General features: G+C 44.2%; 1 protein-coding gene across 3 annotated transcripts in view; it reads right to left on the bottom strand.

The window, feature by feature from the left end:
• The window catches only part of NETO1 (neuropilin and tolloid like 1), a 79,976-nt gene that overhangs the window by 54,714 nt on the left and 7,815 nt on the right, over nucleotides 1-17,447 (bottom strand). For 2 of the 3 annotated variants that reach the window (XM_066353207.1, XM_066353208.1), the window contains exon 4: nucleotides 15,782-16,030. In XM_066353207.1, coding sequence (XP_066209304.1) covers nucleotides 15,782-16,030 — 249 coding nt within the window. Of the gene's footprint in view, nucleotides 1-13,311; nucleotides 13,347-15,781; nucleotides 16,031-17,447 lie in introns of those variants that run through there. The other variant, XM_066353209.1, reaches the window with a different exon arrangement.

Below are 17,447 nucleotides of genomic sequence, written 5' to 3'. Positions count from 1 at the left end.
TCAGTTTGTTGTTTCAGTAGCCCAAACAGAGAAAAGCATGCTCCAAAACTCAGAGTAAATTCTATACAGCCAGGAAATAGGAAAAACCATACAATTTTGTTTTTGAAAAATCAAGTGATCAATGTCCTTATGGATATATATTTTTGTTTGTTTTCACAGCACAGGGAGGGATGGTACAATTTTCATCTTAGGTGCCACCAAGGTCTGTGCCATCCAAGTGGAGGTTTAAATGGGTGAAGGGCTCGCTCAAGGTCACGTGGCCATTCTTAATTCCAGGCCCATCGGACCATGGTGTTCTTCTGTGCGTGCCTTGAAGGTGAGATGACTCTCACTGCGGCCAAACACCTCCCATGCCTTTCAAATGCCTACTTTTATTTCTTGTCACAAAAGAAAAGAAAGAAAGAAAAGAAAAAAGGACAGACTCTCCCTAAGGTATCGAGAGAATGGAACTAGAAAGATACCTGGGTTAAAGAAACAGAAAAGAGGAAAAAAGCTATTTTTTTCCTGAGGATCCAGCATTTAAAGCATACTTAAGAAAGGCATGGTTCAGCTGATTTCGTCTTTAATTCAGTCACGGTGCTTTGTGTCTACTGTGGTGATGATGCCACTCTTGGTTGTCCCCCGCTCCCGGACGACGGTGACAGTCTCTGTTCTGCTACTCCCAGTGCCTAACACATGACAGGTGCTCCGTGAACATCCAGTCAGTGAAGGCAGGGAGCGTGTGAGGAAAGGGCTCGGAAGGCTTTCTCATTCAGATGTCTCCACCCTGCTGTCCCATCATAGTGTATTCACTGACTAGAAATATGACCTCTCCTTCCGTCCTATTCTTTTGAGACCAGCAGGTATTTCCAGTTCTTGAGAGTCATCATTAAAAGGGCCGATGCCACTGGTTTCTAGGCCCTCTGGCTAAGATCAGGTGTAAGAATGCAGACTGCCCTGGCTGGCAGGAGAGGCAGTGGCCATCAGCTAAAACGCCTCCTCAGCAGAGTCCAGTTGAGAGGAACGTCCTCTGGCCAAGTCATTGGCTCAGAATAAACGTCTGGGTAAAGGACGCTAAGGTGAGTATTGCAAATGGAGGAGCGAGGGAGGCAGGAGGGGGAGGTGCCAACCAGGAGGATATTAATGAGCCACACACAACTCCCTCCACATCTGCCTAGACTAGTTTGCCTTTCTCAGGCTATATGGTTTTTTTGTTTTGTTTTGTTTTGTATTTTTCCAAAGTGAGAAGCGGTGGGGGGGGGGGCAGGCAGACAGACAACCCCCGCATGCGCCAACCGGGATCCACCCGGCATGCCCACCAGGGGGCGATGCTCTGCTGATACCAGAGCCATTCTAGCACCTGAGGCGAGGCCACAGAGCCATCCTCAGCGCCCGGGACAACTTTGCTCCAATGGAGCCTTGGCTGCGGGAGGGGAAGAGAGAGACAGAGAGGAAGGAGAGGGGGAGGGGTGAAGAAGCAAATAGATGCTTCTCCTGTGTGCCCTGGCTGGGAATTGAACCTGGGACTTCCACAAGCCAGGCCGACGCTTCCCCGCTAAGCCAACCAGGCAGGGCCTATGCCATACATTCTTGGTCTGACAATATTCAAATGCTATGTGTAAACAGTTATTTGACCTAGACATAGAAGCCATCTTACACATGATCAGAGTGCTAATCAAAGACACACAAACACCCTAACAAACCAATCTTTGAGTGTCAGTTAGGCATTTCCTATTTCAAGGATCAATCATCCAATAATCTGAACAAGGAGGGACAATTATTGAGAACAATTTATAAAGATCTTGAAAAGTCTGCTGGTGGCTTAAGAGAAATTTTCCACAAATAGGCATTATATAACCCCACAAGAAGTTTGAGTTTGTTCCAACAGCAAATTCAGAGGTAAAAGAAACAAAAAAAGGAAAAAAGAATAGCTTCTTAAAAATCATGCTCTGGCATTAAACCAATAATACAGATGGCAAGTAGTGTCAAATTTAAGTTTAAAGGCTGGCAATCTTCCTGGTGAGGTCAGGGTTTGCTTTGAGGATTCAAGGTAGAATGATTGACAGGAGACAGGGTTGCAAAAGGACAGACTGGTGAGCTTGGGAGATGATGGGCAGGGCAGAGGCATGCTGACCTCCAAAGCTGGTGGGTAAGGCTGCTGGCTGCCTCGCCTAGACTGCCCCCTGACCACATGGTCCCGGGCTCTCTATGAAATACATTCCAAAGGATGGAACCCCTTCCTCACACCATAAACTTGGCATTGTTTGTCGTGTAACTGTGGGCAAGCTTCTGTTTCTGTGAGAGCTCTTCTAGCTGGCCATCGAGGGGACAGAGAGGTGGGTTTGGGAGGTGGGGGCTGAGGACAGGCTCACAGAAAGATGAAATGTTCTAGGTAAGAGAGAGGAAGAGCATATTTGAAGGGAAAGCACACAGTTGAATGAACTATGTTGGAGAATTGCTTTTTGAGATGTAAAATAATTAATGAATCCAGCTCCCTGAGAAACCTTCAGCAAATCTGCATCTGCATCAAAGGCGTTGCTATTCAAGGTGTGTGTTCAGTGTGGTGGGATGAACTGGTTTCTGAGACCGGTCTACACGGGGACCCCAAGCGACAGAAGATGCCGCAAACTTGCAGAGGTCTCAAACTCGCGGCCTGCCGAACAATTTTGTACTGATTTTTTTTTTGTTTTCAACTGCAGTGAGAAAAGTGTTGTGTAACAGTTGCCTTTTGTAGACCTAGTGCGGCCCGCCGAACGGCTGTGATCTTGCTCTGCGGCCCACATGCTGAGTTGAGTTTGAGACCCCTGCCACAAAGGGTCCTATGGAAAAGGTGACACGCAGACCTTCCTTCATCCTTGCAAAACTGGACCAGACTGTTAACCCTACAAGCATTTGGCAAACCAGATGACTAGAACTCAGAAGGGTTAGAGGTTTTGTTTTCAGTAACAGCTGGACAGTGTCTTTAAAAATGTAGCCTGGAGACAGGCTCACCTGACTTCCCAAATCTGTCCTTTCAGCCCAGGTGTTTTCAGTTTTCCCAAACCTGGCGTCTGAGTGTCAGCTGGCTGGCTCTCAAGCCGTCTTCCCTTCACGGGGTCACCTGGCACCCCCAACTGTCACCGTCTACAATGAGGGGCTTTCCCCCTCTGACATTCATGGTCAAGAACATGCAGGTAAGAGAAAAGGCACTGAGCTCTTCTGAAATTTAATAAAAACGGCAACGCTGAGTGATGCTCTTTTTTTTCTGCTTAGAAAAATGATGAAATGAAAAGTATACAGCAGAGTTCCGAAGGTGAGGGAAGAGGCTTCCGTTCTGCTTGCAGATTTGCTCTGAGTTTGAAATTGTTTCACAATTATTGTTTTAAAAGTTCACAGAAAACATCAAGTAGTGCCTATGAAAGGAATATCCAAAGTAAAGATGCTGCCCTACACTGTTATTTCAGCTTTTGAAATTGTCCTTCTCTTTTCTACCAGGTGGCCAACAAAGAGATGAAGTGAATTAATCATTTTCTATGGCAAATGCCTATTTTAATGTACTTGAAGATATGTTACTTTGTAGGTTAAAAATTAATTCATAAGATAAATCATAAACACTGATATTATCATTATCATTAATACTGATGACTAATATGATGATGATGATGCCATTGACAAAAGTAAAATATTGTAATTAAGATTCTAAATATCCAGAGGGAATTATTCGTGGCTTCATTCTGGTACGGAGACAAATGTTGCCTTGTATGAAAGAGCTTATGGCATACAGAAAAGTTCAATTCTAGGATCACTGGAAGCATCTCAAGTCAACAATAAAACCACAAATGATGAAAAAAAGCCCGCAAGCAAATAGGTCTTTACTTGTTGACAGTGGGAAAAGTACTAAAATATATACATGTATATATTTCTGTGTTCAAATCTTAGTGTTGCTGGGGAGAGGACCTTGAGCACAGCATTTAAACAGTTAAAGTCTATTTTTTAAACAGTGCAAAACAAGATTGGCAACGATATCACTTGTGGGTGGGCTGAACCACTAGATTAGATAATACATGGAAAGCGCTCAGAACAATGCCGAGCATGTAATAAAAACTCCATCATTCATTGCTTTTAATGAGATGAGTATCTCATGAGATGTAGAAAGCAGGAATCGAGTACACAGGAAACTCCCCGAGAGTAGATTCTGCACCTCAACTATTTCCGTATTTCTTCATACAATGTCGACTCTAGAACAAGCGTGGCTCAACACTCTTTTAGGGATGCTGAGCAGACCTACGGAATAATGAAGCAAAGACTTAAGAGTTGATGTCGGGGAATATCACATCACATGTGAAGCAGTATTTTGACTGCATCTTCTTGTAGAAAAACTCATAATGGTAAGGTGTTGAGTGCTGGTCTCGTGAGGAAATGGAAACTCTAGGAGATTAAAAAAATCTCTGCTGCTAAAAGTCATATAAAAAGAATGTTTCAAAGCTAGAATTTGATTTTAGACAATTTGGCATGATGGCCCATGTTTCGTCATGTTTTATGAAACTATGCCATTTACACACACACACACACACACACACACACACACACACCTTATATGAATCTATGGAAAAAACTATGAAAGTATGAGAAAAATAGGTTTAGGCAGAAATTTAAAAAATACTGACGACTTGGCCTGACCTGTGGTGGCGCAGTGGATAAAGCGTCGACCTGGAAATGCTGAGGTCGCCGGTTCAAAACCCTGGGCTTGCCTGGTCAAGGCACAAATGGGAGTTGATGCTTCCTGCTCCTCCTCCCCTTCTCTCTCTCTATCTCTCTCTCCTCTCTCTCTCTCTCTCCCTCTCTCTCCTTTCTAAAATGAATAAATAAAATAAATAAAATTTTAAAGAAATACTGAAGACCAATACAAATAGACCACTGCAAAGATCGGGCATGTTGCCCATATTGTCTGAAAGGGAACTGTCTCCCAGTAGATGTTAAAGGAAAGGCCTAAAATAAAGTTTTTCTGGTTGAATGTGTATTACAAATCATGGCCTCAAATGATTAGTGATTTCTTTTTTCTCTGATCAAGAAATACAGGTTACCTTTAAAATAACTTGACACCACCGAACAACCTTTCTAGAACACGGGTACCTTGTAAGCCCAAAAGAATATTCCACACACAGAGAATGAGAAGACTCACCAAATCCTAGTCTTAGAACTAACTATTTCACCTCAGGTTAACAGAAAGTTCAGCTTCACCGTGGATTCCTTTATGACCTAGAATTGTCGCTCTAAGTTGTTGCCGGAAGAAAACATTATCTCCAGGTCAAGCGAGACAGTGAAAAAGTTCAGTCCAAGGAACCAAACACCAGCCCAGACATCTTATGTGGGATACCAAACACCTTATGCATTCATACCATTGCTGCGCTTCTCCTACATGAAGGGGTGATAAATACTTCAGACGGAAATGGTGTCAGGATTTTTTTTTTTCTAGAAATTGGGGGAGTGTAACAGACGAACCAAAAAGGAGGCTGGCAGAGTCAACAGGTGCACTGCAGAGCCTGGGGGTCAGCCGCATGGAGCAGCGGCGAGTGGGGGGCGGTGAGAGCCATGCCTCTGGGGGTGCCCCGGGAGAGAGGCGCAGCCCCTGCTCAGGGGAGCGAGGGGCTGGGAAGAAAGAGCAGCAGGAAGTGAGCAGAGCGAGAACACCAGAGGATAACGAACGGAACGGACAGAACAGAAATGATGTAAAGGGGAGAACAGTGGAGAGAAAGATAAGCAGAACTGTGTCTATTTTAAATGATCACTTTAACTTAAAATTGAGATGCAAATATTGTTTCCCAGTGAGGTAGGAGAGGGTGACGGGGGATAAATGGTGCTGGAAGGAGACCTGACTTGGGGGGTGAGCACGCACTACAATATGCCGACGATGTTTTATAGAATTGTTCCCCTGAAACCTGATTGATTAACCAATGTCACCCCAATAAACTCAACAAAAAATATGATTGTTAAAAAAAAGTACTATGCACACGCAAAAGCAAGCTAGAGATACCGGTCTTACCAGTTCACCAATTATCGACACCAGCTGGTCGCTGTGAGGCTGACTCACTGGAAGCCCATGGAAACCCTCTATTTCAGACCTCACTTGTCATCGCCATGACAACCCTCATTTGCTCTTTGCCAGTTCATCGGCACAGTACTGACCATTCTTACAAATCCCCTCTGTTTGCCCACCAAATCAGCTCCGGGAAACACGCGTCCTGTTCTGACAGGCGCCAGCCAGCCAACAGAACGGAGTCTGGGGAGGTCGTAGGGAGCCCGGGTTTCTCTCTGAATCATGCAGAGAAATTCCTCAGGGCTCTGGAGTACACATTTCAGCAGAGGAGTTTCCAGGGAACAGAAGCCTTCTGATTTGGGTTATGATCGATAGGGAACAAAACAGGGGTGACATTCGTGTGACTCATGGGTCCTTCTGCTTAAACCAGTCAAGTTTAAGGTTTTTGTAGGTCAAGGCCCGGCGGCTGGCGAAGTATTCTGTTCTCATCAGCCTGTGATTCTCGCAGTTGTCCAGCTGAAGCGCGGCGTCTGAGCCTGGCTAGAAGGGGAAAATGCCACAAGGCTGTGCCGAGGCTGAATTTCCAGCAAGTCAGCAGAGCCGTAGCCCGGCGGGCAGCCAGCCAAGAGAGCCAACAGGAACATAGCCTCGCTCTTCTGAAGCGAAGGCATCAGGCAACTTATGCCGCAAAGGGGCAGAGGCTCAAGGGGTGCCAGGTTCTACAAATAGCTGTTACTGCCGCACACAAAAATGCCACCATCCTGGGAGAGAACTGCAAGTTGTTATGTTGTTGTGGTTGTGGACGTATGACCATGCACCAAAATGACGTTCGCATAAAACGGAATAATCACACCCATAGATAGCCACGTAGATACAGAGTTATCCCTTCATGTGTAGGAATGTCCAAGGTGATTTTAAGTTCTGGATGTCATGTCTGAAATGGGTCTGAGTTCAAGTCAAGGTATGTTAGGATCATGCTCTGTTTCTGGAGGCTCCACGTGAGAATCCAGCTCTGGGCTTGGCCCCCTTCTAGAGGCCGCCGACACTCCTTGGCTCCATCTCCAAAGGCAACAGTGACCATTGGAGCCTTCTTCTAATGTGCATTCAAACACTGACTTTTCTGCCTCATTACAAGAGCCTCATGTCAACACTGGGGCCACCCAGGTTGCCCAGAATGGACTCCCTGTCTGGGCCAGCTGATCCAGCAACCTTCATTCAACCCACAGCCTTAACTTTTTTTTGCCATGTAACCTAACGTATCCATCAGCTCCGGACTTGCAGATGTAAACATCTGCATGGTCTATTATTACTCCTACCACAGTTCACCCGGGGGAGGGGGGGACCGCAGATATTTAAGTCCCTCCCACAAGTAAAATACATTCACTCCCTTCCAGGTGCTCAGGAGTCTCAACCCATTACAGCATCAACTCATCATCCACATGCCAAGAGCTCCACAGTCCCACATCTCCATGGCGACAGCATCTAGCCCGGGCACGGACCAGGCACTACGGATCCTCTCCATTCTGAAATGTAAGTCCCCTCCCTCTGGGATCCTATCAAACTCAAAAAACATCTGAGTGGCTCCAAAAAGCATGATATTGGGCAGACACAGAATATTGATTATAGACCTTTCTCTTAAAAAAAAAAGGAGAAAATGGAAAGAAAAATAAATAAATCTACCAGTCCCAATTAAGAGTTCTGGGTGTCAGGCGTCTAAAATGGGTTTCAGTGGGTTTAAAAGAAATCTGTGTGTTATTGTGGCTGTGTTTCTGGAAGACCTAGACAAGTATTCATTCCTTGCCTCTTCAAGTCTGAAGCAGCCCCCCACATTCCTTGGCTTGTGGGCGCTTCCTCCACCCTCAAAACTAGAAATAGCCATGGGAGTCTTTCTTACATCTCACGTTCTGACACTGACTTCCTGCATCTGTTTTACACATGGAAATATTTTTGTGATCACACTGAGCCCTCCCAGCTAATCCAAGTTAACCTCCCCTGTGTTCAGATCAGCTGACTGGCATTAGGAATCCAACCTGCTATCTTAATTTCTCATTGCCATGTAACCTAATATAGTCAAATACTAGGTCTTAGGTCACAGACATATTATTTTTTAGTGTTAATTAACTACACCTGGTTTTTCTTATAGTCTATAAATTCATTGTAAGGAAGATAGGGTATTGTACATACTGCATTTGTACAGAGTTCGCCTTGTACATCAATAAATATTTGTTGCATAAATGAAAGCAGCAAATGCACCCTTGGGGAAATTAAGCCACTCTACATTCACTTTAAGAGTACAGTAGTTCCTGGCCTGACCCGTGGTGGTGCAGTGGATAAAGCGTCGACCTGGAATGCTGAGGTTGCTGGTTTGAAACCCTAGGCTTGCCTGGTCAAGGCATATATGGGAGTTGATGCTCCTCCCCCTTTCTCTCTCTCTCTCCCTCTCTTTCTCCTTTTCTCTAAAATGAATAAATAAAATCTTTTAAAAAAAGAGTATAGTAGCTCCATGAGCTATACTAGCATAGCGATAATGGTACACATATTCTAAAATAGGAAAACATTTTCGGCCAAGAAAATAACTGTGTGGGTAGTTTTCCTGACAATGTCTGGAATTATTCTGCACATAAATAAGATAACAATAAGCCTCAAATTATCTGTAAATTGTTATGAAAGGAAATGCTAATTTAATTTTAACAACTAAAATGGCTAGATAAATACAGTTTCTCAGGTAAAACACATAGGATGTTCATAATTTGAAGAGTGTATTTTTTGAATACACAACAATTTAAATGTTAGATTTGTCAAGAAGCCTAGTCGCTACAGAACCCAAGGAGGAAAAAAAAGAAGACGCACAATGACAATAGGACATAGGCATCATTTCTGTTGTGTTCCTTGAATAGTCTCCCAGCTCAAATGTGACAACTTCTCCGTAGGACAAGTCAGATGAAGGGTGGGTCCTGGCCCTCTGAGGCAGGGCTACAATGTGACAGGGCAAAGAGGCGATGTTTTGATGTATTGCGGTATGGCCTCGGCTAGTCCCTGAGGCCACTTTGTGTGGAGTAGTCAGCAGCAACCACTCCCGGGTGTAGACATGGGTGTGGTCTGCTCCAGGGTTTCGGAATAGGAACAGTGTCAGCCCTTTCCCCCGCACTGAGCGTCCCGGAACGGGGGTCTGTGGTGGCCATTGGGGGCACCTGGCATCGCAGGAGAAAGCCGGAGATGAGTGTAATGAGGGAGGAACTGCTGTTTGTGTGTGTGTGTGTGGGGGGGGGGTGTCTAGGAGAAAGAAATTATCACTGCCCTGCGAGTATTCAGCACGTGAGCCACAGATTTGAAGTCACGAGACTGTGACACACAACTGACCATGGTAGCAAGAGCAGACATTCGAACAGCACAGGAAGTGAATCATATACCTCACGCAGGTTCAGGTGGGTGGCCCAGGCAGGCTTTTATGTCAGAGGCAGAGGGAGAGGGGATCGGTTATCGTGAACTGAGAAAACATTTTGGACCACATGAAAGAGGTGAACTTTCATGAATTCTTACACCAGTTACTGGCGGAATGGAGCTGATAGAGTATTATCCCTTAATTAAGTTTCTCAATATAACTGCACTAACCGTACCCGCAATATGTGAGGTAATTAGAGTCGTGATCTCCACCCTTTATAGAAGGCGTAGCGGCACGATGGTTACATAACTGATGTTCCACAGCGGCTTCACTTCCACACAGAGTTCAGGAATGCGGGCTACACCTCCTCTCGCGACCTTTGGTTTCTTGACATTTAAATTAAGAAGGTTGAAGGAGACGAACTCCAAGATCTCTTTCGGCTCTAAAGATAACTCATGTCCACAGTGGAAATATACCTGAGACTCTACGTGGTCTAGTAACAGAAACGCCGTATTCAAAAACTACGCCGTCCAGCAATGGACCACACACGACAGAAAAGACGCCTAAACGCTTTTTCTCCCCCTCTGCAGGGACACAACAGGAGAAGAAAGGCAGGCTTTCTGTGCAGGAAGCTTCTTTTAAAATCTTCCCTCTCCTCTGCTCCTGTTTCCAACATTCACTGCACAGATGGGAGCTAATCCGGGAAATTTTCTCTCCCACTCTCATCTCAGCTTCTCTCCTGAACACCCACCTAGCCCAACAGCATCTCTCTCTCTCTCTCTCTCTCTCTCTCTCTCTTTCTCTCTCTCTCTCTCTCCCCCTCTTCCTCTTCCTCTGCCTGAGCCCTCTGTTGGATACATCAGATGGACCCAGTCATAGCGAGGGACGAATGAATTCGCCCTCACGTGGTACCCACGAGACATTGATAAATTGGTCCCTCTGTGACTCTTCAATGTTTAGCTTCATCTCTTGACATATTCCCCTCAAGGAGACATGTGACCTTGCCCCATACTTTTTTTTCCTTTTGACATCTCCACTGGGGTGGAAATGAGAATATTTGGGGTTTATAGTGTAAACAGACTAGAAAGCCAACACACACCATTGCAGCCAAATTTACTCGCTACTGTATATCTATGGGAGAAACAAAGGAACCAAATCAAGTCCTTCCTCTAACCTTAGCCCTTCAACCCTTTTATTCTTTCAGTTACTGGTACAACATCCAAATGAAACATTAGTGGTTGAAATGTGATATAGATTTATGCATATTTTCCCCCTTTTTCACCAAAGCATGTATCAAAACTCTCATTATCTAGACAAGAAAATTTAGGAACCGTCAGCACAGTTAACACTCACACAGGCATTTACATTTCAGATAAAAAAAAATGAAAAGCATTGCACTGAATATTTTAAATCTCATTGAATACATGACAATATTTTATCTAAATAATATATTTGATTTAATATGCATAGGAATCTTTTTAACTCACTCCATTTAAATTGCTGCACTGTGGAGTCTCTTTCCCGTTTCTTTGAAGTCAGCCAGGACTGAGTCTGGGAGCGGGCTCAGGAATGGGGCAGAATGCTCCTCAAACACTTTGAGCTCCTCAGATGAAAGGTTATATTTAAGTACAGCAGAAATTCAACCTGCTTAACATGTCCACTCACTTCCATGGCAACACCCAATTCAGCCTCACCTACTTGTTACTGTGACGCACAATTCTTCCATTAAATTTCTCAGACAGAGTGTGTATAACTTTGTTTCGTACAAGGAGTTCAGAAAACATCACGCAAAGAGGAAGATGCTGAAAACATTCCATGCTGTGTCTGTGTAGAGTGGGAAAGCTCTTCATTAGTGGGTGGAAAGCAAAGCGAACAAATTATATCTGTTCCTAAAGAGACTGAAAGGGTTACTCTGTACAAGGGTGGGCAGTCTCCTGAATGTTTGTCTTTCTTAATATTGAGAAATGTCTCTGGTAACACCACTGGACTTGGCCGGGGCGGGGGGGGGGGGGCAGACATTGTTACCTGTTTTCTCGGAAGTTTATATTTTCAACTGGCAAAGAACACTGAGGTATGGAGGCAGCTGACTAGAGGGGAAAGTTGTTTTCTACTCAAAAGTTGTTCTTAGAGTTAAAAAAATGAAGAATATGGAAAAAATAGTATTCTCCCTTCTAAAAATTTATTAACAAATTCCCAACTATAGTACTTTTTTTTAGATATTTTATCCTAAATAATTTTATTTATACAAGAAACACCAAATATGTGGCATCCTTTTTTCAAAAATTAAAGCATTACTTGATGATGCCAATAAATTTTCACAAAATCTCCATCTTGGTCCCGTCCCACCCTCCCACCCCCACTGTGACACCTGCCCGGGGCCGCTGTTGTTACAGATTTCATGATGATTTAGTAGTAGTAAAGTACTTTTTATCAAAAATATTTTCTCATCATTAGTTTTTAAATAATAAATTTGGTTTAAATCTTTTTTAAGGAAAAAAAAAAAACCCACTGTCTTGATTTGAGAAAACAATATCATTCCATTACTGTGAGTACTTTTATATGTTTGCTTACTGAATTATCTGTGAGTTATCAAATTTCCCATCACATAACTTTTAACATTTTCAATGGTTTCTAAGAAATGTCTCTTCTCAGGAGTGGGAGAGGGTCCCACTGAGGAGACATCATGACACTCCCCAGATCACAAAGGAGGGAGAGCAGTTTCCACACGGGTGTCGCCAGGACCTGACCCCAGGACTCGGGGCCCCGGACCCTTCCCAAAGTCCTGCCCTTGTCCCTCCATTCGGCAGACTCTTGGGTTTACCAGTTGGCTCCTGACTACTGCCCAATCTCGCTTTCCTTCCGCAATCCTAGGTGACTCATCACCGCACTGTGGACATGGTAATGACATTGTATCCAAAAATAACCACATTCCCTGAAATAAGTGAAGAATTGTCAAACTAAGTCAGGAGAGACAGGAAAAGCCCCCATAAGAGTGTTTCCATGACACCTTCTCTGGCTCTGCCCTCACCCCAAGTCTAGTTGGCTAGTTCCCACTGGCCACCTGATTCAGAAGTGTAGCTACTAAAAGCCCAGCAGCCCAGGATCGAAGGGTATTTTTTTTTTAAGGTGAGTAGAGAAGAACGTCAAAGAGACTTTCTTTGACTTCATCAAGATATTAAGAATCAGAAACAAGTTTTGCGATAAGAGCTGACACCAATGAATGTCTTGGTCAGGCAAGACAGAAGCTGATGACCAGGCAGGGGAACGGAGCCACGCAGGGTGAGACCCAGCGCACAGCCAAGAAAGGCAACCCACGTTACGGAGACAAAGCAAGCATGGCTCATACCAAATGAGCACAGCATCTAAGCTTCAATTCCTGGATTCCACCTGCACCATCAAACTTCTGACTATAGTCTGTACACCCACATATGCTGGTCCATAAGAAAAACTAAGCTATGTGATTCTTGGAATTTTTAGTGAAAAATGTGGCCATGTTTACATACGTATGAATATGTATATGTATATATATGTATACGTATATAAGGGTATGCATGTCTATATGTAGAGTCAGACTTTTAGCTTGATTAATGTGAATCATTCCCAGGGAGTGGGGGTGGGGTGGGGAGGTGCATTCTCAGTGTGCCAACATTAAGTTTCTGAGGTTGTAAGTTTAAGATCTGAATTTCAGACTATGGTAAATTCACAAAAATAATCAAGACCACTGGGCGTTTCTGCAGCTGTTCTGCTCTGATGTATTTTATGACTTCCATTAGAAATAACTGTAACCCCCACGTGGATGCCCACACCTTTTTAAACAACCTAACAAGAAAAAGTGACATTGCACAGATAATAAGAATGAAAATCAGAGCTACCAAGGACTGAGATCTCACAGGAAGGGAATAAATTCATCAATACGTATTGGTTGATAATCCGGCTTCAAGCAGTCCTATGAGGTGGTCAATATTATCCCTATAGAACAAAGAAAAATATGGTGGCATAGAACTTGAAGGATTAAGTGCAAAGTCTATAGCAAGCAAGAAAGGAGACAGCCAGGACTGGGAGCCAGACCTGCTTCCAAGCCTTGCTGCCTGGCTGGAGTCCAGGTCCCCAAGGGACCAAACAGGCTAGAGTCCAGATCCCCAGGAGACCAAACAGGCACTCTCTCCCTCCAGAGTGTGGGCCTCACGGTGCCCTGGTGACTTTAGCAGTGCCTTATAACTCACATCATGAAATGGATTTCAGGGTCTCTTCCCTGGTCAGTTTTCCTGAATCACTGCTGGAAGCCTACTACCCAGTACAAATGAAGCCCGATTACACTGAGCCCACCTGACTCCCTGTTCCCTAAACACCACCTCAGTCATCACCCATCCCAGCTCCCTTCCCAATTCATTTAACTAACTAGCTTCCTCATCAACTGCCTCTTTAATAGAATGAGCTGTAGGTTACTGTGGTATCAGGCAATGGCCTGCGGCCATAGACCATCAACTTCCGCTGCCATGGAGGGTTTACAAACCTCCTTCTGATGGTCTCAATGACCCCTCACGTGCCCGGAGTCTGCCCCCCTGTATGGGAGTGAAAATCAAAGCCTCCGTCGATCCTCAGTACCCTCAGCTTCCTGGATTCAGTCCTCCCGTTCCCTCCTGACTCAGTTGTTCCTGGTAATGAAATCGTCCCCCGCAGAGGAAGTACAATGCTGAGCTCAGCACTTGGGGACCAACTTGACTGTTCCCAACCTCGGAGGCGGACTGACTGAGCTGTACCCTCCCGTCAGCAGGCGAGGAGAGAGGGTGGCTGCCTTGCTTGTGCTGATGAACGGTGTCAGCTGACCCTCCCCTCTTTAGAAAAGCAGGATTTTCAGCCCTAGACATTGTTCCCATGGTCACCAATTCCAGGATGAAAATACAACTTACAAAAGCCTGAAGCCTACCATGCGCCGCCACCTTTAGATCTTGGTTATTATGCTCGCAATTGTCAGTTTAGGAAAAGCATGCGTTTCTGTTCACAACTCTAGCACTAGTCAAGTCATCTGCACCTTTGTGCCTTTTTGGATGGAATGCATTGGATGAGGTGGAGTGCCACGTGTAAAATGCCCATGGTTTCTGTAAACTACCCAATATTAGCAAAGCATAACTAAAGCACCTTCTCTCCTTGTGATATGATGAAAATATCCCTAATTTTAAGGCTAATATACATGGTACAGTGAACATCTGACTTCTTTATCATAAAGCATACTATCATGGTAAAAGTCATCATTAATTTTATCCTACTTTTTATTTGTCTTAATTTGTCTTTGGATTTTAGAGTGACAGAAGGGAGAGAAAGAGAGAGACAGAAACATTGATCTGTTCCTGTCTGTGCCCCGACTGGGGATCCAACCCGCAACCTCTGCGTATCTGGACGATGCTCTGACCAACCGAGCTACCTGGCCAGGGCTTACTTTATAATTTTTTTGTGCTTGAGCTGAGCATCCTAGCCCTGCTCTGTTGTTACTTTTGTTACATAGAATAGACTATCCCACAAATTTTACATATACTCCAATGTCTTCCATTGCCTGTTCTAACCTAAGTAAAACAACATGTAGAAGCCGAAGAAAACATTATATATAAACAATGTGCTTTATGTAATTTTAGTTATTTTTCCATTAAAAAAATGACTTCTCTTCATCAAATCTCAAATGGCTTTAACCTGGCATTCTTGCGGTTTAAAAAGGATGTGATAACCACCGTTTTTCTTGTATCAGACAATAACTCATCATAAAGCAAACCGGTCAACACCACAGACCCCTTCTAATGCGAGCAGGTTAAAAGGAGCAGCAGCACAGAAATGAGTAATTATATAATTACAGATAGTGACGGCGAGGCCTCGCAAATGAACACTTGGCTGCCACTGGTCTCCGTTCGCTTTTCATCCCAACACTTAGGGATTTGCACTTCTATAAAGAGATTAGACTGCTTTATACTAAGATCTATTTGCTTTAAAAATTTTTATAATTTTCAGAATGAATTTTTATTCAAATTTTCCAAACATTGTCTGGATGAACACATTCTACAATGCCACAATTGCCTTTTCATGTTTATTGGGTTTTAATGTATAATTAGTTTTCTGATGACAGATTGTCTCTGAAATCACACGTTTCAGCAGAATGGAACTCCATTTAATGAACTGAGTTGCTGAGGACCGTCCGGACCCCTGAGTCATTGCACTGTATGTCCTGTGTAGGCTTAAGGAGAATTGTTCATTTCCCTTTCAGAATTTGTGAGATGAGAAGGAGTGTTACAGATGTGATAAGGAATATACAGTAACTGGAAAATTCTTTGCAAAACTACAAAGTTGACCTTGTGGTAGGAAGGTATGGAACTAAGGAAGAAAAGATACAAGGAAAAGAAAAACAAGACCTTACTTACCGGGTGTGAAATTGTATCGAGCTGAAAACCCCATGGACTCCAGCTCTCCATCCGCAAAAAATTTAATCCACAGAAATCTCCCACTGGATTTTATTGTCGGTGGATTTTGTTGTCCACAGAAACGTCCAATTATTGGAGAAAATCCAAAAGGTCCGTCTCGAACCTCAATATGGTCAAACTTGCACTCCCAAGACGGCTCGATAGAGTACTTTTCATCAAAGTAAAGTTCAATGCACTGCCTTGGGGCCGCTGGGTAAAAAAACAAAAAACAAACAAACAAAAAAACAAACAGGAAAATTATGTCTAAAAGAAAAGCCCGTTGAAACCTTTGATCTTTCTGATTCTACTTCAGATTCTATCTGCACGTCTATCAAACGCTGAGCATGAGATGCCTGGAAACACGGATGAGGCATGCTAGACCTAGTTTTGCAGGGATAATATTTCCATAAGGACGTCTTAGACATGGTAGAACATACTGTTCTGATCTAAATGACCACTTCGATGTCTAACACAGAACTAAAAAAAAAAAAACAAACCGCATACTTTTGTGAAAGCTTGCTAACTCAGGTTTAGGAAGTAGAGAGGCTTCTTTCTGTCGCGTTTTCCATATTTTGCGGACTACCCCAATTCAAGGTCGGATACCACTGGAGATGGGTGCGACACCGAGTGATACCACCATTCCAGTAGCCCCCCCATCAGATGGCCTGGAGGAGATCAAAGTGCAGGCACAGGGCAACTCAGCGTGCTTTTCCTCTGAGCACAGATTGCACCTTGCCTGTCCCAGGTTCAAAGGGACTCTGCCATCCTCCTAACAGCCCCAGGAAACTGATCAAAGCCCCTGACACTCAGGATGCTTCAGGGTGCGTGACCGCCCGCACTACCCGGTCTCCTCCCTTGGCGTGCAGCCCAGGCTCAGGTCACATCAGACCCACCATCTTTTTTTGAGATAACACCCTCTTTTAGGCTTTCATGTATTTTCCCATTTTCCTGAGTATCTAAATATCTCCAGTTTGATAACTGGTGTTTTTATATAGGCCAGCCTTGCTGAAAAGAAACCTCTCTAAATCCACTCGCTAAAGATGAAACTATATCTATTCATCTTTACCCAGCACTCAGCACAGTCCTTGTCCATGAGGACTTCTCAAAAAAAAAGTCTTTGCTGGGTGAGTTGCACGTGAGCTGGTCATCTTCATAAATGTGCGTACAGCTCTCCAAGGCACCACGAAGGAGCTATTCAGGGCCGCTCCGGAAATCTCCACGCATATGGGCTTGCTAGTGCCCTCTGACTCTTCCCCTGTGACATCCACGCAGCTCAAAACTAGAGCGGTCTGGGCTGACACGCAGCCAGGATACCCGGGAACAGGCAGGACAGGTTGAAATAGCCACACACATTTTTTTTCTTAGTTGGTAAACAGGTGTCGACATGAGTCCTCTAAGTGCGTCTCTAAGGCCATGTGGCTGTGTTCAGGGACCAGTCCCCTCCGGGCACTGGAAAGCCAAGTCCTGACACAGCAGGGCCCGATCCTCCTATGGTCAGCAATCACTCTGAATGACTGCTGTTCACACCACACTGGCTCTTAAATACATATCACATATGACCCTCGGTGGCTTTAAAATGAAAGCATTGCATGCATGGATATCAGAAAACTTATGTAAAACTGAGACA

This window comes from Saccopteryx leptura, chromosome 11 (assembly GCF_036850995.1).
Source record: "Saccopteryx leptura isolate mSacLep1 chromosome 11, mSacLep1_pri_phased_curated, whole genome shotgun sequence".
NCBI classification, from domain to species: Eukaryota; Metazoa; Chordata; class Mammalia; order Chiroptera; family Emballonuridae; genus Saccopteryx; species Saccopteryx leptura.
The sequence above is the reverse complement of the archived record's forward strand: the minus strand, read 5'-3'. Positions and strand labels throughout refer to the sequence as shown.